General features: G+C 42.0%; 1 protein-coding gene and 3 long non-coding RNA genes across 4 annotated transcripts; all 4 read left to right on the top strand.

Moving 5' to 3' along the window:
- The first annotated feature begins 396 nt into the window (after positions 1–396).
- Positions 397–8,839, top strand: LOC119219995 (alpha-tectorin-like). The gene is made up of 19 exons (XM_037475538.2): positions 397–1,638; positions 1,732–1,798; positions 1,946–2,061; positions 2,609–2,821; positions 2,932–3,009; positions 3,608–3,713; positions 3,845–3,977; positions 4,110–4,353; positions 4,819–4,963; positions 5,070–5,160; positions 5,286–5,348; positions 5,504–5,703; positions 6,074–6,205; positions 6,388–6,575; positions 6,725–6,879; positions 6,988–7,233; positions 7,310–7,472; positions 7,755–7,878; positions 8,141–8,839. Exons 2-18 carry the CDS (start codon positions 1,765–1,767, stop codon positions 7,848–7,850), a joined length of 2,403 nt encoding a protein of 800 aa, XP_037331435.2. The 5' UTR covers positions 397–1,638; positions 1,732–1,764; the 3' UTR covers positions 7,851–7,878; positions 8,141–8,839.
- A 2,613-nt stretch (positions 8,840–11,452) lies between these two features.
- On the top strand, positions 11,453–13,950 carry LOC134127019 (uncharacterized). The gene is made up of 5 exons (XR_009955955.1): positions 11,453–11,586; positions 11,923–12,061; positions 12,182–12,250; positions 12,591–12,657; positions 13,804–13,950. It is a non-coding gene; the product is annotated as an uncharacterized LOC134127019 (long non-coding RNA).
- A 3,018-nt stretch (positions 13,951–16,968) lies between these two features.
- LOC119221213 (uncharacterized) lies at positions 16,969–19,512 on the top strand. Its single transcript, XR_005120670.2, has 5 exons — positions 16,969–17,102; positions 17,439–17,577; positions 17,698–17,766; positions 18,114–18,180; positions 19,366–19,512. It is a non-coding gene; the product is annotated as an uncharacterized LOC119221213 (long non-coding RNA).
- A 3,018-nt stretch (positions 19,513–22,530) lies between these two features.
- On the top strand, positions 22,531–25,074 carry LOC119212895 (uncharacterized). Its single transcript, XR_009955954.1, has 5 exons — positions 22,531–22,664; positions 23,001–23,139; positions 23,260–23,328; positions 23,676–23,742; positions 24,928–25,074. It is a non-coding gene; the product is annotated as an uncharacterized LOC119212895 (long non-coding RNA).
- Positions 25,075–25,371: the final 297 nt, after the last annotated feature.

Below are 25,371 nucleotides of genomic sequence, written 5' to 3' on the forward strand. Positions count from 1 at the left end.
TTTGGGAACCGCTGCCTTACACCATGAACTCCAACTCAAAGAAGCAATACTAAATAATATAATAATTATATTTACCACAAAAAACATCAAAATGATCGACTGAAAATGAAACTATAAAAGAAACTTCATTCATTTGAACCTGAGTACCTTTAGAATTCCATAAAGATCTCAGAACAAACACGGGCTCTTCATGTTTGACGTCTGGAACATTCTGACAGGTCGTTAGTCACAAACCTTCTAAAGTACCTATAAAGCACCTGACAGAATGCTGAGGGACCTGTTCAATGGAACCTATGTTTAACTCCATCACACCACCCCTCGTCTCCACGTCAGTAGTTCACTGAAGCATCTCGTCCAGCAACAGCCTCGGAGCAGCTCACATGGTATCGGAAAGATACTGAGAATGACAGACGCTTTCATGTTATTTAAGTCTATTGTCTGAGCTGTGTACATTATGAAGAGAGAGGAATATGAAATATTTGTGTCTTGAATGGGCTCATTTTTTGCATTTGGCAGGTGTTGTCTGCTGGTGAAGGAGTTGGTTAAGAGGAGGATCCCTGCAATCAGCACAATCCTGTAGCCTCTATTCTGTCTGGAAATAGAAAATCTGTTTATCTGAACCATCTCACAGAGCTGAGCTACACTTCATGTTTTGTATCAGGACCTGCTTTCCTTCTTCTTGAAACACGATAACCACGGACACCTGCCTAAGAAAGTGGATCCTGGCGGGGTGGGAGGACCCCTGAGGGGGTCAAAGCATCGTGCTCCTTTATCAGCTCCTCCTCTTAAAACCTCTACACGGAGCATTACTGTAACCTCATCTCCCCCTCGAATGATTTAAAGTCGTCTATTTTAAACATCTAGACATCTACTTTATAGAACTTCTTGGCCTGAGAGCTGCATGACCTTGTACGTGCCTTTTTACAACATTTTAAACTCCACGTGTGTGCTACTACAGCAGAGCTATTCAAAGATGGGGTTTAATGGCATTGTTGCACATTATCCAAAACATTAGAGTCTTGTAGATCATGCAACAAACATTGGTCCAAACCAAGATGGCCGACAGAAGGCCAGGTAAAAGTTGAATCAGGTACAAAACCGGGACCATCTGGATCTTGGGGGACTAAATGTACTCAAGCTCTTCATGAATCATCCATGGAGGTTACTTACTTAAACAGAACGCCGCCTGCTTCATTGCTGCCGTTGTGGGAGAGGGGTACAGTACCTGGTCGACTGGGAAGGGGCCTACGGTCCAGAAGCAAGATCCTTGGCCCTTGCTCTATACATTCTGGATGTCCCTCCCATCAGGGAGTTTCGCAAGGGTCCTGCGCCCGCTGGGACGAGCCAGGATGAAGATGTCTGCTGATGATATTCATATTAGAAATATTTCCTCCAGGGCTTCTTTAATGCATTCCTTTGAGGGATCACAGAGACAAACGAGTCACCTCAAGGCGACAAGAGAAGCCAGTTTGAGGAGTTTTGGAGAATGTCAAAGTGACATCAGTCTTCTGGGCGTGAAGAGAAGCAGCAGCATAAAGGACGGAGACGGAGACACAGCAGGCACATCTTCCTGAGAGACGTCACTGACCTCCATCCTCAGAGCTCCATCTCCCTGCTGCTCCACCCGACCTCCACAAGGTAAGAGCAGCCTCGTCCTCTCTGCCCGACGTCATATCGATGAAGTGCTCATGTTATGTATTGTTGTTATTCCTTCATTGTCTCCACATAAAGAGTCTCTCCACCTGCTGCTGCCTCTTCTCCACCATGAAGACAGGTGCTCTGCTCCTCCTGCTGGCAGGTGAGCAGCCATTGGAAGTGGACTTTAGAACCTTAAAGACTTGAGATCCATTTCAGAGAAAACTGATCTTTGCAGACTGGAGTGTGAGTGAGGAGAGAAGCGTATTAATCCACCTGTGATGTTCTTTTCTTCACATTCGTGCTGTAGTTGCTGCCAGCCAGGTGGACGTCTCCATGTCTCAAACATTTTATCTTGCTGGTGGAGTGTTGAGCATCAGCTCGTGTCCCATCACCTTCTATGGACACTCGTTCTCATGGATGGACGTGAGTAAAACTAAACCCTCTTACTGCTGTTATCTAACATTCCTTTACCTCCTACAGCATTCAACTGTTACATCTCATTCATTCAGGGTTACATTCTGCATGTTAAACAGAGTCTGGACAATAACGTAGAAATAGTAAAACACATTTGGCTGTAGTTGAGTACTACTATAGTACTAGTACTACTATAAAGTATCTGACAAAACTAAAGTACAAGAAGCTGAAAGGTGAGAACAGGACCCCACCTGGTTTTTTCATATTTTGGGGAGTTTTTCCTGTGCCGATGTGAGGGTTTGGGGACAGAGGATGTCTCATGTGTACAGACTGTAAAGCCCTCTGAGGCTAATTTGTAATTTGCGATTTTGGGCTATACAAAATAAAATTGAATTGAAATGAATCTACTGGTCTTCATCTCCTCACATCTCTCTTCACCCAGAAACCTCCAGATGACCAACCAGTTCACTGTGGACATCACTTGTTTCTTCTTCTAATGGTTCATCAGGTTTCTATAAATGATGCTTTAACAGATGAACCTGTCTCTGTTTTTTAGGTAAGGTTGAGGGATTCTTTGGCAATTTGTTTCTTGGACAGCGCCAACGATCCACCTCAAAACTGTGTGACGCTGAATCAAACCAGATCAAACGTGGCGAAAGTGGCGGCTAGTATAACTGTAACCCCAGCATCATTAATTCCTCTGCCTAACATAACGGGAACAGCAACTTGCAAGGTGGTACTTAATTTCCTAAGAGATGCCGTTAGTACGGTGAGTTTCCATCCGTTCCATGTTATTACTCGTTTGATGAAGAGATCTTGGAAAGTAAAGTAAGGTTTTTTTCCTAATATTCTCTGTTTCCCCTCTGTTTGTTCTTTCAGTTTACAATTACTTTCCTTAAATTTGGACCACAAACAGCTTCTTCATTCCAGGCTACCACTGCTCCTACCTCAGATTCTGTAAGTATCTACCAGCTGTACCTTTGTTACCATGGTAACCTCTGACCCCAAACCAATGGTCCCCAGCAGGGGAAGTTGAAGCTGATCTTCAGCCAGAAGAGTCGATCCGGCAGTTTGTTTCATGTTTTAGTTTCATTGAGTCGTCAAAGACTCTTCTCACCATTTTGAGTTCAAACAATTGATTCTCTTCCTCTTCAAAAGAAGGCTGTCAGCAATCACACTTCCCTTTGCTCAGTTTGAACAAACCTGTGAATGTTGCCATCTGTTTTTCTAAAATGTATTAAAGTATTCGCTCATGTTTCACTGAAACGTCTTTTCGGTACTTGTTCGGTACTTGTGAATTGTTAATAAGTATCTTCTATCTTCTTGAATCTAATAGTAATTCATTAGAGGAACGAAATGGGTCACCATGTGCACAGCTTATTGGAATAATGATCCTTTGTAGTTCTTGTGGGGGGTCAAAGGTTAACTTCTGGTCATGTGATGCTGAGGTCTCCACTGAAATGTCCTAAAGTTAAACATCAGGAAGGAGATCCATGTTCTAGACTGGTCCCTCAGTCACAGCTTTAACCTTGATGTTTGTCCAACGTCTTTCTAGTTGCTGACTGCGAAGGTCGGGAACCTGATTGTGGATTCATGGACCCTTAGTCCCCAACAACTGACTAGTAAATTTAATGCTGATTTGAGCTCCTGCAGAGACTCAGGTGAGCCAACCAGGTGGTCTCCATATAACGGGAGGGGGCCTCTTCAGGGCTCCTCTGGTGAATGTGATATCTTAAAATGTCAATTATTTCTGTCTCTTAAAGCTCGTATGAAACCTCCTGTCCCCTCCCAGGTGTTCCTATACGATACGGTGAGAAGTTATCGGACTTCCCAGAGAACTGTACCAGTACAGTCTGCTCTAAGTCTGCAGTCCTCGGTTCCGTCAGTTCATGTGACGCCGGATGGTCTTGCCTCGGAAACAACACGTAAGTATGTCCTCTTTCTATTTCTATCTCGGAAGACTTTGTGGAGGAGATGAAGACGTCCTGGTTAAATGTCTCTGTGTCCTGCTTTGAGGAAAGAACAACTTTCAACTTGTGTCTCTGATTCTCCATCAGGTGTGAACCCCCCCCCCCATCTGTGTGCACCGTGACTGGCTCCACCCTCATCGACTTCCACGGCGAGGTCCACTCGGTGGAGGATCGCTGTGAATACGCTCTGATGAAGTCTGGAGGAGGACCTGGTGTGGTTCTCATCGGGGGGTTCCGTGAGCGACGCCGTACTGATGTGTCCTTCTTGGACTACTTGACAATAAGTCAGAAAACTGGAGACATTCATCTGGAACAAGGTGGAAGAGTCCGGGTGAGCTGCTACGGTCCATCTGAACACCTTGTCTTCATGGGGGGGTTGATTCATCTCTGAAGGTCATTACGAGCCAGGAGGTACTTTGTGATGTATTCAAAGACTTCTACTCATGTAGTGAAGTATAAAGTAATACGTGTAGTTGTTACTTTCCTCCAATGAAAAGGGAGCACACAGAGTGATCAGTATCTCAGGCTCTATTTGTGATCATATTTACTTCTATGGAACCAGGTTGAAGTTCCCTCATTGGATTTCTCAGCTTTCAGGGGTCAGATATTTACTTCTTTGCACTGAATCCATAGAAACTCATGATGTTTAATTGGATCCCATAATCTCTATCTGAAGTAACTGGTATTGAAAGCTGTCACATGGTCCTGGCTTCAGTCCCTCTCATATGCAGAGAGAACATTAGACGGCACCTTTCAGCCGGTGGTTCATTCATGCTTCCTCTCTGCTGGGATGTAGGTTGGTGACCAGATCCTGGATCTCAACACCACGCCTCAGCGGTTCTACGGCGTGGAGCTCTCCAAGGACCAGACTGGAGTGACGGCCAAGCTGTCTGCCCCCAACATGAGGGTTGTGTTTGATGGCAACACGGCACACGTGTCAGGTACCGGACCCTCGGTCCTATCTGGACCCAGTGACAGAATGATAGCTGTGCTTGTTAGGGTCAAAGGTCATTGATTTGTCTCTAATTGTCTCCTAATATCAAACAGGACCATATGTTTCCTTAAAGGGTTTGTGTGGTAACCCCACTAATAAAGGCTTGACCACCACCTTGAGTGCTGAACGGATCTCATCGGCTGGGTACGGCTTGGTCTTCACTTGATGCACTGACTGATGGGTTCTTCTTATTGGCTGATGTGGTGTCTGGTTTGTCATGTAACGGACTGCTTGTCCCCCCCCACCCCCCCCCCCCTCCCCCTCCCTAGCTGTGACACTCTGCACACCGACACCATCGACAGTTCCATCAACTGCAGCCGCTCAGCTGACCGGTAAGAAGTGACCCTTCTAACCACCAGACCCCCCCCTTTAAACAGCATGAGGTCCTCTGCATCGTACCTTTCTATGTGCCACCACCCCGTCATGTGACCAGGGAGGGTCTCACGAGACTGTTCTCTGGTTCCTCCTCTCTGCATGGCTGGATCAGCTGTGAGCTCCTGAATCAGCCCCCCTTCGATGCTTGTCACCAACACATCGACACGGACGCCTACGTGGCCGCCTGCAACAACACTTTGTGCGTCTACCCGGCGGTGGACGGTCTCCACTGCCAGTTTCTGGAGGCCTACGCCGAGTCCTGCAGCCTGAAGGAGGTCCCACTGGGGGACTGGAGGACAACGGTCCAATGCCGTAAGATGCTCGTCCACCTTCTGCTACCTGCTGCTTGGAGGAGGTTTAGCTCATTTAGGATGCTCTGTTTTAGTGGTGTGAAGCCTTTTGTGACTCGATAACCAGGTGTTGTTGTCTAATACACGGAACGTAGAAAAGAATCGTCACTTGTTCATGTATCATCTCTGTCTGAGAAGTAACAGTCTTTCCAATAAATACTGTAGAATAAAAGTGGAAGTGAGGCGAGTACATGAAAGCAGATGAACAAAGGTACCTGAAAACTGTTCCAGGACCAGTGGAGTATTTGTGGAGACCACATCACAGGACTTGTTGACTTGAAGGATGTTTCTCCCTGTTTGGTCTGATCTCATGTGTCCATGTGTCTGTGTAGCTGCTGTCCCTCAGGTCTCCTGTCTGGACCAGTACTGCAGTGAGCACGAGTTCTGTGGAGAACTCCTCGGTGAAGCCAGCTGCTTCTGTCGGGCCTTATTTGCCTCCAAGTTCAACCCGACCAACTCGTTAGGTACAGTCAGACTTCACACGCTGCAGCAAGTGCAGGGTTTCTTTTTCTTCTTCTAGACTAAAGCTGGACGTGTCTTTGCCTCCGTGATAGATGAAACCAGCTCTTAATAGTCCAATGCCTCCAATGCTAACCCCTCCACACTGAGATGTTGATACTTGATACTTGTGCTGTTGGGCTTTCAGGCGAGCAGACAGTCTGCAAGGAGAACTCTGCCACTGTGACTCTGGCTGAATGTCTGCTGCAGGGCCGAGGCATCAACTCCTCCGTCCTCCACCTCAATGACCCCAACTGCAAAGGTCACTTGGACCCACAAACCCACAAGTTGGAGTTCAGCTTCGACACCAGCAACACCTGTGGGGCTGAGGTTTCGGTGGGTGCCCTCCTCTAGTTGGTGGCCTTCAACAAGTGTGTTGTTCCTATGAATGTGTGGCAGACTGTGTTCACACAACCAGCACACAAACAGGTGAACAAGTTACTCCCTCTGAAGTGAAGATGCCTTGTGTTCCCGTCTCAATCTAGATGAACAACAGCCAAATCCTCTACAAGAACACCATCATGACAAAGAACGGCTCTCAGAACGGCGTCATCACCCGGAAAGACCAAGTACAGATCGACTTCTCCTGCTTCTACACAAAGCCAGACGTCCAGAGCCTGTCCTTCAGGATCAAAGACAGGTGAGTGGAGAGCAGCTGAGCTCCACCTGCTTGTTGGCCTGCAGCCTGCTGTGGTTTGAGGAAGCTGAAGTGTGTGTGTGTGTGTGTGTGTGTGTATGTGCTATGCAGCTCTGTGGTACTGCAGGTCGTATCCGGACCTTGGAACTACACCCTGACGATGGCCGCCAACACCGACGGAGGACTCCAGAACCTCGTGGAGTCGAGCACCGAGCTCCAGCTGAACCAGAAGGTGTGGCTGCAGCTGAAGGCGGACGGGCTGGACGGCGACGCGGTTGCCATGGTGACCGACTCCTGCTGGGCCACCACCCAGCCGTCCACCGACAGCAGCCCGCGATACGACCTCGTCATCGCCGGGTGAGACAGAACTCTTTGTCTGCGGCTTCAAGGATCCGCAGCAGGTGAACTCACCTGATTTCCTGTTTCTGAGCAGATGCCCCAACAAAGCCGACCAGACGGTGACGGTGGAGGGAAACGGACTGGGAACCTCCAACGTCTTCTCTTTCAACGTGTTCCAGTTCTCTGGAGAAACATCTGCCATCTATCTGCACTGCAAAGTGGAGCTGTGCCCCAAAGAGGGAACAACCTGTGCTCCGGTAAGCAGGAGCAGAGAAGAGGCTGCTTTACCCATCAGTGATGATCCTGTGTGGTTCCTCTCCTGGTGAAGGAGCATCATCCCTCATGCATTAATATGTCAGCAGCTTTGTTACTGGAGCTGAGTTCTTTATCACGTTATAATGTAACCTGCTCAAAGTCTCTCCCTCCAGAACAAATGTCTACTTTAACAACATAAACAGCCAAAGGGGTTCTGTGGTGTGGACCTGCGTGGAGCCCACACGGGCTGCAGTCTAACCATGAACATGCTGCCTGTCTTACAGACCTGCCCTGCAAGCAGTAAAAGGAGGCGCAGGTCTTCCAGGTCCAACACTGCAGAGGGAGACCCAGCCCTCATCACTATGGCCTGGAGTAATTAAAGGCCGCTCCCTTCTGACCTTTGACCTGGTATGTTTGAAGTTCATTAGGATTGAATTAATGAATTACTGCATGAATGCCTCAAACCTGAGGATCAGAACTGCAGTAGTATTAATACATTATATATGAATATAAAATGGAAGTTACTCAGGGAAGCTCCAAAGTGAAGGTCAGAGGGTTCATCCTCTCAGGAGCATGAATGTCATGTGACTTCATGATCTTTCATACTTGCCCTCCATCAGACACAAAGTAGAAGTCATGACTCATCAGTGATGTCTGCTTGTCTTCTCAGCTGATTCCTGACAGAAGCTCCATCAACCAGCCTCAAACCTCACGGCTCTTCAACAGATGTTTGAAGATGTTGCTGCTGTGAAACAACGCTGGCAGGTCTTCATGTGGTCACCTGGGACGATGCTTTCATTCATTCTTTATATTTCCAATGATTCTTGCTAATTATTACGAGATTTAGAAATGAAACATAATCTCTGGTGAAATAAATGATAGAAAAATAGAATGAAAAACCAATCAAAGAGGGTTTTAAGGGTCTGGTGCTTTAAATACATATTAATTCACTTCTTTAAGCAGCCTGAATGAACCTGGTGGAAGCAGCAACAGAATCTGCTGACATGGAAGTTACTCTGAGTGAAGGTTGTCAGTGCAAACTGTGACTGTTATTACACAAGGACGTGCTGTTGTTTATTATGTTATTACTAAGAGCAAAGAAAACACCAAAAATATAATAAAGGGAGTGGGAAAACCAACATGAGCGTCAATGATTATTTCATCTTTTATTCTAAACTTTGTGGCCTCTAAATCCAAAGTTGTCAATGTAAATATTTCAATGGAAGCATTGGTGACATCCAGTTAGAACCAAGTAGATGAAACCAATCAGGCTCAATGTGCAACATACAACATTTACTTATGGAATTGTTGTTGAATATCTGTATTCTGCAATATGCAGTTGGGTTAGTGGAGCATCGTTGAGACCTTTAATCTGATATTCTCAGGAAAGTTTGGGTCCAGTGAAGTTACAAGAAATGAATGACTGAGAATGTTGAATAATGGCGGCTGCAGTACATTAGTACATTAAACTATAGAATGTGTCATTTCTTTTTGCCTTTAGGTGACGTGAAAATAATTTCATGGAAATGTGCTCAGAACCAGCAGGATGCACAGGAAATATGGGGCGGATTGGATAATGACCCATGACCCAGCGTTCAGACCAGGAAGCAGAGTCGCAGTCTTACACACTTCTCTGCGCTTCATTCCGAGCAGTCACTCAGCGTCATTAACTCTATAGAAACTGTTTCTGCCCCACGGACACCGTTATTTAAGTTAAAGGTAAACAACCGAGGAGTTATATTTAATAACTTAATCAAAGTTAAATGTAACAATACAACTGTGCAACAAACTAGGAGAATTAAAAGGGGACTTTTGAATATTAGATCTCTGTGCTCTAAAGCTGTTTTAGTAAATGAACTAATATCTGACAACCATGTTGATATTTTCTGTCTTACTGAAACATGGCTATCGGATGGGGAGTACTTTAGCTTAAATGAAGCGACTCCTCCAAGTCATGTTAATACTCATATCCCCCGAGGCACAGGCCGAGGGGGTGGAGTGGCAGCTATTTATGACTCCTGCCTTTTAATAAACCTTAAACCTAAACTGGATTATAACTCATTTGAAAGTCTGACTTTCAGTCTTTCACAACCAACCTGGAAAATAATCCAGCCGGTTCTCTTTGTAATAGTGTACAGGGCCCCAGGTCCTTATTCTGAATTTTTATGTGAATTTTCACAGTTCTTAACGAGTTTGGTCCTTAAAACGGACAAGGTAATTATAGTGGGTGACTTTAACATTCATGTGGATGTCGATAACGACAGCCTTGGTACTTCATTTCTCTCTTTGCTGGAATCAATTGGTTTCTGTCAGACTGTAAACAAACCAACTCATTGTTTTAACCACACCCTCGACTTAGTTCTTGTGTGTGGTATTGTGATAGAACACTTAACAATCTTTCCACAGAACCCTCTCCTGTCGGACCATTGTCTGATAACCTTTGAATTTCTACTGCCAGAATCTCCTCCTCCTGCCAAGGGTTTCTACAGTCGATGTTTATCGGATACCGCTGTAGCCTCATTTAAAGAAACCATTCCCTCTGCTCTAAGTTCAGTGTCCTGTCTCAAGATATCAGAAGACTCCTGTGAAAACTTCAGTCCGTCACAAATCGACCATCTTGTTGATACTGCCACAGGCTCTTTAAGAATGGCGCTGGACGGTATTGCTCCCCTCAAAAGAAGAATGGCAACAAGAAGGAAGTTCGCCCCTTGGTATAACTCTCAAACCCGGAACCTAAAGCAAACTGTGCGGAAACTTGAGCGGTTATGGCGCTCCACCAAATCAGAAGGATCTAGGCTAACTTGGCAAGACAGCGTTAAAACATATAAGAAGGCTCTCCGTAACACAAGAGCATCCTATTACTCATCATTAATCGAGAAAAACAACTCCAGGTTTCTCTTCAGCGCTGTAGTCAGACTGAAAGACTGCCGGGGGACTTCTTAGGACACACCGAGCTCCTCTTTCACTCTCACTCTCTCACTCTCTCACTCTCTCCTCCCACAATCATCCATGTTTTATTAATGTACATCACTAATTAAGCTTCTTTACGTAGTTCTTTGTGCTTTCTCGCCTAGCAGGTCTCTGTGGATCATAGTTTTGTGCGGACCCCGGTTCTGACTCCTGGCTCATGGCTCTGCTGACACCTGCTGCTGCCATCACCATTACTTTAAATATGATTCATATTACTGTCATCATAAACCAACATCTTTCTGCTCTCCCTCCCCACAGAAGCCTCTGTGGATGGTGGTTCTATCTGATGGAGGTTCTATCTGATGGAGGTTGTCCCTGCAGTGGTCCTGCTGTACACTTGTTCTGCTACTTGTAATTACTTGTATCATTTCTGTTAACAAATTGAATGTATTGTACATCTTTTACATTGTTGATTGTGTACACATGACATCCATGTCAGTGTGTCCATCCCGGGAGAGGGATCCTCCTCTGACCTTCTCACTAAGGTTTCTTCCCTTTTTTCCCCATTGAAGGGTTTTTTCATATTTTGGGGAGTTGTTCCTGTGCCGATGTGAGGGTTTGGGGACAGAGGATGTTGCATGTGTACAGACTGTAAAGCCCTCTGAGGCAAATTTGTAATTTGCGATTTTGGGCTATACAAAATGAAATGAATTGAATTGAATTGAATAATAAAACCACATTGAGGTCGTTCACCTAAATGTTCTCCAAATTCCTTAAGAGCATCTTGACTGAATTTGAAACCCATCGCATTAAGTCTCTAGAAGGAGTTGGTTGAACAGAAAAAAATGATGAAAAACAACGTAAATGTAAAAAGGAAATTGGCGATGGATGTTGAAGTCACAGAATATTATTCCCAATAGAATCCTATCATGTGACATGTATAATGGTTGCTGTTCAGTAATGTGATGGGGGATAGAATACATCTTCCATCAATCAAATGACCAGATGGAAGTGATATCGTTACATTATACATAAAGGTATTTCCCCGATAGGACCCCTGGTGCTTTAATGACGTCACTATTTAGTTCAGGTTGACGAGCGGCCCTGATGACGCGTCCAAGATGGCCGACAGGCCCCTGAGCTGTAACTTCCGCTGCCCGACTGTTCGTGACGATGGAGACCTGATGGAAGAAAGGAGACTGACTGGTGAGTTATGGTGTGGACTGGGGGCTGAAGGGCGAAAACACGACAAAACCACCTCAAACCAACACATAGAAACACTTGTCGCGGCGTCCATTGCTAAGTGGGCTAACATTAGCTCACGGCTAACTGGTGCTAACGTCTGTGCGCGCGCTTCTTTCGCTGATTTCTAGTGGTCAAATTAACCTGATTCATAGCGTTCTGTTTGGCTTTGGTTATAGTTGATCGATGGATTTACCGATTGTTGTGTTTTACAAGAACAACATTTAATGTTTTCCCTCGTTTAAAGTTGGCGTTTCTATCCGTCCTCAAAGAGCTGCACTTCCTTGTGTTGACCACTAGGGGGCGCCCTCCATCCATCACATGGGATCATGCTGCTGTGCGGGGATGACGTGTTTATGTGCTTAAAAGATCTAAACTGAATCATGCAACACATGAACAGTGAACTCTAGTCTGCACCTGAAGAAAGGCTCTTTACTTGGTAACAGTATCGCTCATTTAAATCATTCCTTTTTCTTCTTTATTGGGTCTCAGACGGTGTTTTTGTATTTGAATGATTGTGTGACTTCAAAGTGTTTGTTTCTTCTTTCTGAATCCTCAGAAAATGTTGGAGGAGCAGCTGGAAAACAACAAGGTTCAAGACAAGCGGACGGAGGACGAAATGAACAAAGTAAGGAAACCTAAGTGATTGATAAACATTGATGATGATGATTGTTTCTGGTTTTTATTTACAGTAGATCAGGGTCAGAGTTACATCATCCATATCATTACAGTATGAATCGGTGAAAATGTGACGTAAAGGGCCTTAAATGTAGTTGAACGTGGTCACTTACCTCCATCATGTGTGTCACCAGACACATGGTAATAATATGATGAGATTGTTGGTGTAAGATCTGATATCCCTCCCTGTGCTTTGGGTACAAGGTTTTGAAGTTGATGTAAAATGTCTCTTTTGAAATAGGACGGAGCCTCTTGAAGCGTGTGTCTAAATGTCTGTGTTCTTTGTGCAGGCTGCTGAATGAGCAGAGACACTTGAAGGTCCTGGAGGAGACGAGGAGGAGGATGGAGGAACATTTGGTAAGTGTCAACTCAATTATTACTAGTAGCTGTTAAAGTGGCAGCAGGAACGTTTTAGTTATTGTGATAGTATTTGATTACAAATTGGAAAAAAAACAGTCATTTATATCATATTGCTACAATGATTATTAGTATTAATAAGAACTTTAAAGTAAAATGTTTAATAAAACTCTTCAGTCATAGAATAGTATTTAATATTAAATCATGAAAATGTAGTTCAAAAGAATACTCAAATTATAGTATGCAACAAGGAAATACAAAATATAGTGTTATACAAAAATCATGGTCTGGTTTGGCGTTAAAAAGTAATGAAAATCATATATTATGACGTAAAGTGTAAAGATGACTCAGTATAATATGCTGGAAACAAAATGATTGTCACAAAAATATTAATAAAATTCATAGAATAGTGTGCTAACAAAGTTATTGTATAGTGTGACAAGAGCCTTAAAATAATGATGTAGTAAGCCAAAGAAATATCATATAATATATATATATATATATATCATGTATCAATATAACAAACATCATTAAAGATTGTATAGTATTTTGTAAAAAAGTTTAGTAAAAAATGTCATAAAGTAGTATATTATGTCATAACATGTAGTATAGGATGTCATGAAAATGCTTTTTAAATTGTTATATTATTATGTGATGAAATGATTATACTACAGCTTAATGAATTCATAAAAAGTATTGCACAATATTTAATAATTGTTTTAAAATATTATAGTATTTCGTATAAATTAATTATATTAAAAAGTCTTATTAAACAAGTCATATTATAGTATGTCCTTAAGTATAAAAAATATAAATATATTACTTTAAATATATTAGTAAGCCATGAACCATTTTAGAAAGGTCACAATATGGTATTTCATAAAAAATATATAAAATCATTGTAAGAGTAATAAGCATCAGAAATAAAATAGCAATTTCGTAAAAAATTATGAAAATGTACACAAATAGGTTTTTGAATACATCGTGGAAAAATAAATTGCATTGTGTGCTAATTTAAATTAATAGTATGTCTGAAGTAAAAACCAACAAGTGTGTGAATTTGATGTATTTGTTGTAGTATTCATTCAAGTGTGTGAATTTGATGCATTTTCTAATGTTGTGCTTTTCCTCTTTTCTCCACATGAGGGCGCAGTTTCCAGACCTGAGGACGGCAGGTTTCTTCTTCTGCTCTGCGGTTACTCTGAGGAGTAACTTTGACAGTTTGGGGGTGGTTCAGCTTTTGTCAAATGTTTGCTGTGCAGCTGAATTTTAATAAAGAATAATGTAGCATAACCCCCTGCGTGTGTCTCATTGAAAGCCCGGGAGGAGACGGACGTCTCTACTCTACCGGGGCGATGCACACTGATGACCCCACAGCGGTGGGAATCGAACCCGGGTCTGACGCCACCCAAACCGGGGACGGCGCAACCACGCCACCGTGTCATTCACCCTTAAGCATGTTTGTTTGTTGCCTTTGACTTCTTCATGTGACTGAACAACCTCAAAAATCACCCACCTGCAAAAGGCTAGAACCCACGACCTCACGCTCACGGGGCAGTCGTCTTCACCTGGAGCTATTTGCTCAGACACTATTCTCTGCTTCATTAAATACTTGTCTTCTTCACTTTGGGTGTTGAATCTTAAAACAAACTGCAGCACACAAGAACCGAACCCACAACCTTCTGCTTACAAAGTGTTCTCTCATCCCACTGAGCTAACTGATCTGATGTAACCACTGGCTTCATTGTACATTTGTCTCCTTTGTTTGGGCTATTTGGCTCTAAAACCTCTCCATAAGGGATCTCAACCCAAAACCTCTGGACTCCTTACTAGTCATGTGACACTCTGATGATTTTCCACCTGCTTGTGCTTTACAAGATCCACTCAAATGGCTCAATTATTGAGAACGTTTCAAAATGTCACATTGGGAGATAGACCTTAATGGTCACCGTGCCCCGGGATCGAACCCATGACCTCCAGCCTCTGGATGAGTCCTCTACCACGCTGAGCTATCACATCTGAGCCGCTGACCTGTTGCAACGTCACAAGACACAAGACAATTTCCATGTATGTACAACATACTATGGCAATAAACGTTTCCTGATTCCTGAAATAGTTCTGCAAACACAAAATCAAACGGTTCATATTATGAATCATTAAGAGTTCTGGTGGAGTTGTAGCAGACCTTCCTGAGCCACATTTGGGAATCGATCCTTCCTCCTCAGGGTGCCGCGTGTCAGTTCTCGTCAGCTCCTCATCTGGGTGAGCTAATCCCTGAGGGGCAAACTGGCCCATTTCTTCTGGTATTTGTTCTCCACTCTGCTGAGGAGGAACCTCAGAGGATCCTCAGGATGGATCCTCTCACTTCTCTCAGGCATCAGCGCACAGACTGCATTGAGATCATGTGCATGTGTGGGTTCTTTTCACACACTATACTATGAATACAATTAAATAATGAAATATATTTTGGGTTTTGTCTGTAGAACATCATGTTCTTGCATGATTCTGTTTGGTTTTCACTTTTTCAACTCATATTCCGTAAAAATGTCTAAAATGATTGAAGCATTGAATTGCTCTGGTATCCAACAGCACCGTCAGAAATCTTGGAGTTCTGTTCGACCAGGATATGTCCTTCAACTCTCATATGAAGAAGACTTCAAGGACTGCCTTTTTTCATCTACGGAATATATCGAAAATCAGGAACTTCCTGTCTCAAAGTGATGCAGAAAAACTAGTTCATGCATTTGTTACTTCTAGACTGGATTACTGTAATTCTTTGTTATCAGGCTGCTCTTGTAAATCGCTTAAACCTCTCCAGCTGATTCAGAATGCTGCAGCACATGTATTAACAAGAAGTAAGAAATGGGATCATATAACTCCTGTATTAACTTCTCTGCACTGGCTTCCTGTTAAATCAAGAATAGAATTTAAGGTACTTCTCCTCACCTACAAGGCACTTGCTGGTGAGGCACCGTCTTATCTTAAAGAGCTTGTTACACCGTATTGTCCTACAAGGCATCTGGCTCCGTAGATGCTGGGCTACTTGTGGTTCCTAGAGTTTTAAAAAGTAGGATGGGGGCCAGAGCCTTCAGTTATCAAGCTCCTCTTTTGTGGAACCAGCTTCCACTTTCAGTCCGGGGGGCAGACTCGGTCAGTTCATTTAAGATAAAGCTTAAAACGTTCCTCTTTGATATTGCTTATAGTTAGGGCTGGCTCAGGTGAGCCTGGACCAGCCCTTAGTTAAGCTGCTCTAGGCTTAGACTGCCGGGGGACGACTTAGTACACACCGAGCCCCTCTTTCACTCTCACACTCTCACTCTCTCACTCTCTCACTCTCTCCTCCCACAATCATCCATGTTTTATTAATGTACATCACTAATTAAGCTTCTTTACGTAGTTCTTTGTGCTTTCTCGCCTAGCAGGTCTCTGTGGATCATAGTTTTGTGCGGACCCCGGTTCTGACTCCTGGCTCATGGCTCTGCTGACACCTGCTGCTGCCATCATCATTACTTTAAATATGATTCATATTACTGTCATCATAAACCAACATCTTTCTGCTCTCCCTCCCCACAGAAGCCTCTGTGGATGGTGGTTCTATCTGATGGAGGTTGTCCCTGCAGTGGTCCTGCCGTACACCTGTTCTGCTACTTGCAATTACTTGTATCATTTCTGTTAGAGAAATTGAATGTATTGTACATCTTTTACATTGTTGATTGTGTACACATGACATCCATTGCAGTCTGTCCATCCCGGGAGAGGGATCCTCCTCTGACCGTCTCACTAAGGTTTCTTCCCTTTTTTCCCCATTGAAGGGTTTTTTCATATTTTGGGGAGTTGTTCCTGTGCCGATGTGAGGGTTTGGGCACAGAGGATGTTGCATGTGTACAGACTGTAAAGCCCTCTGAGGCAAATTTGTAATTTGCGATTTTGGGCTATACAAAATGAAATGAATTGAATTGAATTGAATAATAAAACCACATTGAGGTCGTTCACCTAAATGTTCTCCAAATTCCTTAAGAGCATCTTGACTGAATTTGAAACCCATCGCATTAAGTCTCTAGAAGGAGTTGGTTGAACAGAAAAAAATGATGAAAAACAACGTAAATGTAAAAAGGAAATGGCGATGGATGTTGAAGTCACAGAATATTATTCCCAATACAATCCTATCATGTGACATGTATAATGGTTGCTGTTCAGTAATGTGATGGGGGATAGAATACATCTTCCATCAATCAAATGACCAGATGGAAGTGATATCGTTACATTATACATAAAGGTATTTCCCCGATAGGACCCCTGGTGCTGTAATGACGTCACTATTTAGCTCAGGTTGACGAGCGGCCCTGATGACGCGTCCAAGATGGCCGACAGGCCCCTGAGCTGTAACTTCCGCTGCCCGACTGTTCGTGACGATGGAGACCTGATGGAAGAAAGGAGACTGACTGGTGAGTTATGGTGTGGACTGAGGGCTGAAGGGCGAAAATACGACAAAACCACCTCAAACCAACACATAGAAACACTTGTCGCAGCGTCCATTGCTAAGTGGGCTAACATTAGCTCACGGCTAACTGGTGCTAACGTCTGTGCGCGCGGTTCTTTCGCTGATTTCTAGTGGTCAAATTAACCTGATTCATAGCGTTCTGTTTGGCTTTGGTTATAGTTGATCGATGGATTTACTGATTGTTGTGTTTTACAAGAACAACATTTAATGTTTTCCCTCGTTTAAAGTTGGCGTTTCTATCCGTCCTCAAAGAGCTGCACTTCCTTGTGTTGACCACTAGGGGGCGCCCTCCATCCATCACATGGGATCATGCTGCTGTGCGGGGATGACGTGTTTATGTGCTTAAAAGATCTAAACTGAATCATGCAACACATGAACAGTGAACTCTAGTCTGCACCTGAAGAAAGGCTCTTTACTTGGTAACAGTATCGCTCATTTAAATCATTCCTTTTTCTTCTTTATTGGGTCTCAGACGGTGTTTTTGTATTTGAATGATTGTGTGACTTCAAAGTGTTTGTTTCTTCTTTCTGAATCCTCAGAAAATGTTGGAGGAGCAGCTGGAAAACAACAAGGTTCAAGACAAGCGGACGGAGGACGAAATGAACAAAGTAAGGAAACCTAAGTGATTGATAAACATTGATGATGATGATTGTTTCTGGTTTTTATTTACAGTAGATCAGGGTCAGAGTTACATCATCCATATCATTACAGTATGAATCGGGGCCTTGTGAAAATGTGACGTAAAGGGCCTTAAATGTAGTTGAACGTGGTCACTTACCTCCATCATGTGTGTCACCAGACACATGGTAATAATATGATGAGATTGTTGGTGTAAGATCTGATATCCCTCCCTGTGCTTTGGGTACAAGGTTTTGAAGTTGATGTAAAATGTCTCTTTTGAAATAGGACGGAGCCTCTTGAAGCGTGTGTCTAAATGTCTGTGTTCTTTGTGCAGGCTGCTGAATGAGCAGAGACACTTGAAGGTCCTGGAGGAGACGAGGAGGAGGATGGAGGAACATTTGGTAAGTGTCAACTCAATTATTACTAGTAGCTGTTAAAGTGGCAGCAGGAACGTTTTAGTTATTGTGATAGTATTTGATTACAAATTGGAAAAAAAACAGTCATTTATATCATATTGCTACAATGATTATTAGTATTAATAAGAACTTTAAAGTAAAATGTTTAATAAAACTCTTCAGTCATAGAATAGTATTTAATATTAAATCATGAAAATGTAGTTCAAAAGAATACTCAAATTATAGTATGCAACAAGGAAATACAAAATATAGTGTTATACAAAAATCATGGTCTGGTTTGCCGTTAAAAAGTAATGAAAATCATATATTATGACGTAAAGTGTAAAGATGACTCAGTATAATATGCTGGAAACAAAATGATTGTCACAAAAATATTAATAAAATTCATAGAATAGTGTGCTAACAAAGTTATTGTATAGTGTGACAAGAGCCTTAAAATAATGATGTAGTAAGCCAAAGAAATATCATATAATATATATATATATATATATCATGTATCAATATAACAAACATCATTAAAGATTGTATAGTATTTTGTAAAAAAGTTTAGTAAAAAATGTCATAAAGTAGTATATTATGTCATAACATGTAGTATAGGATGTCATGAAAATGCTTTTTAAATTGTTATATTATTATGTGATGAAATGATTATACTACAGCTTAATGAATTCATAAAAAGTATTGCACAATATTTAATAATTGTTTTAAAATATTATAGTATTTCGTATAAATTAATTATATTAAAAAGTCTTATTAAACAAGTCATATTATAGTATGTCCTTAAGTATAAAAAATATAAATATATTACTTTAAATATATTAGTAAGCCATGAACCATTTTAGAAAGGTCACAATATGGTATTTCATAAAAAATATATAAAATCATTGTAAGAGTAATAAGCATCAGAAATAAAATAGCAATTTCGTAAAAAATTATGAAAATGTACACAAATAGGTTTTTGAATACATCGTGGAAAAATAAATTGCATTGTGTGCTAATTTAAATTAATAGTATGTCTAAAGTAAAAACCAACAAGTGTGTGAATTTGATGTATTTGTTGTAGTATTCATTCAAGTGTGTTAATTTGATGTATTTGTTGTAGTTTTCATTCCAGTGTGTGAATTTGATGCATTTTCTAATGTTGTGCTTTTCCTCTTTTCTCCACATGAGGGCGCAGTTTCCAGACCTGAGGACGGCAGGTTTCTTCTTCTGCTCTGCGGTTACTCTGAGGAGTAACTTTGACAGTTTGGGGGTGGTTCAGCTTTTGTCAAATGTTTGCTGTGCAGCTGAATTTTAATAAAGAATAATGTAGCATAACCCCCTGCGTGTGTCTCATTGAAAGCCCGGGAGGAGACGGACGTCTCTACTCTACCGGGGCGATGCACACTGATGACCCCACAGCGGTGGGAATCGAACCCGGGTCTGACGCCACCCAAACCGGGGACGGCGCAACCACGCCACCGTGTCATTCACCCTTAAGCATGTTTGTTTGTTGCCTTTGACTTCTTCATGTGACTGAACAACCTCAAAAATCACCCACCTGCAAAAGGCTAGAACCCACGACCTCACGCTCACGGGGCAGTCGTCTTCACCTGGAGCTATTTGCTCAGACACTATTCTCTGCTTCATTAAATACTTGTCTTCTTCACTTTGGGTGTTGAATCTTAAAACAAACTGCAGCACACAAGAACCGAACCCACAACCTTCTGCTTACAAAGTGTTCTCTCATCCCACTGAGCTAACTGATCTGATGTAACCACTGGCTTCATTGTACATTTGTCTCCTTTGTTTGGGCTATTTGGCTCTAAAACCTCTCCATAAGGGATCTCAACCCAAAACCTCTGGACTCCTTACTAGTCATGTGACACTCTGATGATTTTCCACCTGCTTGTGCTTTACAAGATCCACTCAAATGGCTCAATTATTGAGAACGTTTCAAAATGTCACATTGGGAGATAGACCTTAATGGTCACCGTGCCCCGGGATCGAACCCATGACCTCCAGCCTCTGGATGAGTCCTCTACCACGCTGAGCTATCACATCTGAGCCGCTGACCTGTTGCAACGTCACAAGACACAAGACAATTTCCATGTATGTACAACATACTATGGCAATAAACGTTTCCTGATTCCTGAAATAGTTCTGCAAACACAAAATCAAACGGTTCATATTATGAATCATTAAGAGTTCTGGTGGAGTTGTAGCAGACCTTCCTGAGCCACATTTGGGAATCGATCCTTCCTCCTCAGGGTGCCGCGTGTCAGTTCTCGTCAGCTCCTCATCTGGGTGAGCTAATCCCTGAGGGGCAAACTGGCCCATTTCTTCTGGTATTTGTTCTCCACTCTGCTGAGGAGGAACCTCAGAGGATCCTCAGGATGGATCCTCTCACTTCTCTCAGGCATCAGCGCACAGACTGCATTGAGATCATGTGCATGTGTGGGTTCTTTTCACACACTATACTATGAATACAATTAAATAATGAAATATATTTTGGGTTTTGTCTGTAGAACATCATGTTCTTGCATGATTCTGTTTGGTTTTCACTTTTTCAACTCATATTCCGTAAAAATGTCTAAAATGATTGAAGCATTGAATTGCTCTGGTATCCAACAGCACCGTCAGAAATCTTGGAGTTCTGTTCGACCAGGATATGTCCTTCAACTCTCATATGAAGAAGACTTCAAGGACTGCCTTTTTTCATCTACGGAATATATCGAAAATCAGGAACTTCCTGTCTCAAAGTGATGCAGAAAAACTAGTTCATGCATTTGTTACTTCTAGACTGGATTACTGTAATTCTTTGTTATCAGGCTGCTCTTGTAAATCGCTTAAACCTCTCCAGCTGATTCAGAATGCTGCAGCACATGTATTAACAAGAAGTAAGAAATGGGATCATATAACTCCTGTATTAACTTCTCTGCACTGGCTTCCTGTTAAATCAAGAATAGAATTTAAGGTACTTCTCCTCACCTACAAGGCACTTGCTGGTGAGGCACCGTCTTATCTTAAAGAGCTTGTTACACCGTATTGTCCTACAAGGCATCTGGCTCCGTAGATGCTGGGCTACTTGTGGTTCCTAGAGTTTTAAAAAGTAGGATGGGGGCCAGAGCCTTCAGTTATCAAGCTCCTCTTTTGTGGAACCAGCTTCCACTTTCAGTCCGGGGGGCAGACTCGGTCAGTTCATTTAAGATAAAGCTTAAAACGTTCCTCTTTGATATTGCTTATAGTTAGGGCTGGCTCAGGTGAGCCTGGACCAGCCCTTAGTTAAGCTGCTCTAGGCTTAGACTGCCGGGGGACGACTTAGTACACACCGAGCCCCTCTTTCACTCTCACACTCTCACTCTCTCACTCTCTCACTCTCTCCTCCCACAATCATCCATGTTTTATTAATGTACATCACTAATTAAGCTTCTTTACGTAGTTCTTTGTGCTTTCTCGCCTAGCAGGTCTCTGTGGATCATAGTTTTGTGCGGACCCCGGTTCTGACTCCTGGCTCATGGCTCTGCTGACACCTGCTGCTGCCATCATCATTACTTTAAATATGATTCATATTACTGTCATCATAAACCAACATCTTTCTGCTCTCCCTCCCCACAGAAGCCTCTGTGGATGGTGGTTCTATCTGATGGAGGTTGTCCCTGCAGTGGTCCTGCCGTACACCTGTTCTGCTACTTGCAATTACTTGTATCATTTCTGTTAGAGAAATTGAATGTATTGTACATCTTTTACATTGTTGATTGTGTACACATGACATCCATTGCAGTCTGTCCATCCCGGGAGAGGGATCCTCCTCTGACCGTCTCACTAAGGTTTCTTCCCTTTTTTCCCCATTGAAGGGTTTTTTCATATTTTGGGGAGTTGTTCCTGTGCCGATGTGAGGGTTTGGGCACAGAGGATGTTGCATGTGTACAGACTGTAAAGCCCTCTGAGGCAAATTTGTAATTTGCGATTTTGGGCTATACAAAATGAAATGAATTGAATTGAATTGAATAATAAAACCACATTGAGGTCGTTCACCTAAATGTTCTCCAAATTCCTTAAGAGCATCTTGACTGAATTTGAAACCCATCGCATTAAGTCTCTAGAAGGAGTTGGTTGAACAGAAAAAAATGATGAAAAACAACGTAAATGTAAAAAGGAAATGGCGATGGATGTTGAAGTCACAGAATATTATTCCCAATACAATCCTATCATGTGACATGTATAATGGTTGCTGTTCAGTAATGTGATGGGGGATAGAATACATCTTCCATCAATCAAATGACCAGATGGAAGTGATATCGTTACATTATACATAAAGGTATTTCCCCGATAGGACCCCTGGTGCTGTAATGACGTCACTATTTAGCTCAGGTTGACGAGCGGCCCTGATGACGCGTCCAAGATGGCCGACAGGCCCCTGAGCTGTAACTTCCGCTGCCCGACTGTTCGTGACGATGGAGACCTGATGGAAGAAAGGAGACTGACTGGTGAGTTATGGTGTGGACTGAGGGCTGAAGGGCGAAAATACGACAAAACCACCTCAAACCAACACATAGAAACACTTGTCGCAGCGTCCATTGCTAAGTGGGCTAACATTAGCTCACGGCTAACTGGTGCTAACGTCTGTGCGCGCGGTTCTTTCGCTGATTTCTAGTGGTCAAATTAACCTGATTCATAGCGTTCTGTTTGGCTTTGGTTATAGTTGATCGATGGATTTACTGATTGTTGTGTTTTACAAGAACAACATTTAATGTTTTCCCTCGTTTAAAGTTGGCGTTTCTATCCGTCCTCAAAGAGCTGCACTTCCTTGTGTTGACCACTAGGGGGCGCCCTCCATCCATCACATGGGATCATGCTGCTGTGCGGGGATGACGTGTTTATGTGCTTAAAAGATCTAAACTGAATCATGCAACACATGAACAGTGAACTCTAGTCTGCACCTGAAGAAAGGCTCTTTACTTGGTAACAGTATCGCTCATTTAAATCATTCCTTTTTCTTCTTTATTGGGTCTCAGACGGTGTTTTTGTATTTGAATGATTGTGTGACTTCAAAGTGTTTGTTTCTTCTTTCTGAATCCTCAGAAAATGTTGGAGGAGCAGCTGGAAAACAACAAGGTTCAAGACAAGCGGACGGAGGACGAAATGAACAAAGTAAGGAAACCTAAGTGATTGATAAACATTGATGATGATGATTGTTTCTGGTTTTTATTTACAGTAGATCAGGGTCAGAGTTACATCATCCATATCATTACAGTATGAATCGGGGCCTTGTGAAAATGTGACGTAAAGGGCCTTAAATGTAGTTGAACGTGGTCACTTACCTCCATCATGTGTGTCACCAGACACATGGTAATAATATGATGAGATTGTTGGTGTAAGATCTGATATCCCTCCCTGTGCTTTGGGTACAAGGTTTTGAAGTTGATGTAAAATGTCTCTTTTGAAATAGGACGGAGCCTCTTGAAGCGTGTGTCTAAATGTCTGTGTTCTTTGTGCAGGCTGCTGAATGAGCAGAGACACTTGAAGGTCCTGGAGGAGACGAGGAGGAGGATGGAGGAACATTTGGTAAGTGTCAACTCAATTATTACTAGTAGCTGTTAAAGTGGCAGCAGGAACGTTTTAGTTATTGTGATAGTATTTGATTACAAATTGGAAAAAAAACAGTCATTTATATCATATTGCTACAATGATTATTAGTATTAATAAGAACTTTAAAGTAAAATGTTTAATAAAACTCTTCAGTCATAGAATAGTATTTAATATTAAATCATGAAAATGTAGTTCAAAAGAATACTCAAATTATAGTATGCAACAAGGAAATACAAAATATAGTGTTATACAAAAATCATGGTCTGGTTTGCCGTTAAAAAGTAATGAAAATCATATATTATGACGTAAAGTGTAAAGATGACTCAGTATAATATGCTGGAAACAAAATGATTGTCACAAAAATATTAATAAAATTCATAGAATAGTGTGCTAACAAAGTTATTGTATAGTGTGACAAGAGCCTTAAAATAATGATGTAGTAAGCCAAAGAAATATCATATAATATATATATATATATATATCATGTATCAATATAACAAACATCATTAAAGATTGTATAGTATTTTGTAAAAAAGTTTAGTAAAAAATGTCATAAAGTAGTATATTATGTCATAACATGTAGTATAGGATGTCATGAAAATGCTTTTTAAATTGTTATATTATTATGTGATGAAATGATTATACTACAGCTTAATGAATTCATAAAAAGTATTGCACAATATTTAATAATTGTTTTAAAATATTATAGTATTTCGTATAAATTAATTATATTAAAAAGTCTTATTAAACAAGTCATATTATAGTATGTCCTTAAGTATAAAAAATATAAATATATTACTTTAAATATATTAGTAAGCCATGAACCATTTTAGAAAGGTCACAATATGGTATTTCATAAAAAATATATAAAATCATTGTAAGAGTAATAAGCATCAGAAATAAAATAGCAATTTCGTAAAAAATTATGAAAATGTACACAAATAGGTTTTTGAATACATCGTGGAAAAATAAATTGCATTGTGTGCTAATTTAAATTAATAGTATGTCTAAAGTAAAAACCAACAAGTGTGTGAATTTGATGTATTTGTTGTAGTATTCATTCAAGTGTGTTAATTTGATGTATTTGTTGTAGTTTTCATTCCAGTGTGTGAATTTGATGCATTTTCTAATGTTGTGCTTTTCCTCTTTTCTCCACATGAGGGCGCAGTTTCCAGACCTGAGGACGGCAGGTTTCTTCTTCTGCTCTGCGGTTACTCTGAGGAGTAACTTTGACAGTTTGGGGGTGGTTCAGCTTTTGTCAAATGTTTGCTGTGCAGCTGAATTTTAATAAAGAATAATGTAGCATAACCCCCTGCGTGTGTCTCATTGAAAGCCCGGGAGGAGACGGACGTCTCTACTCTACCGGGGCGATGCACACTGATGACCCCACAGCGGTGGGAATCGAACCCGGGTCTGACGCCACCCAAACCGGGGACGGCGCAACCACGCCACCGTGTCATTCACCCTTAAGCATGTTTGTTTGTTGCCTTTGACTTCTTCATGTGACTGAACAACCTCAAAAATCACCCACCTGCAAAAGGCTAGAACCCACGACCTCACGCTCACGGGGCAGTCGTCTTCACCTGGAGCTATTTGCTCAGACAC

Source organism: Pungitius pungitius, chromosome 3 (genome assembly GCF_949316345.1).
Source record: "Pungitius pungitius chromosome 3, fPunPun2.1, whole genome shotgun sequence".
NCBI lineage: Eukaryota > Metazoa > Chordata > Actinopteri > Perciformes > Gasterosteidae > Pungitius > Pungitius pungitius.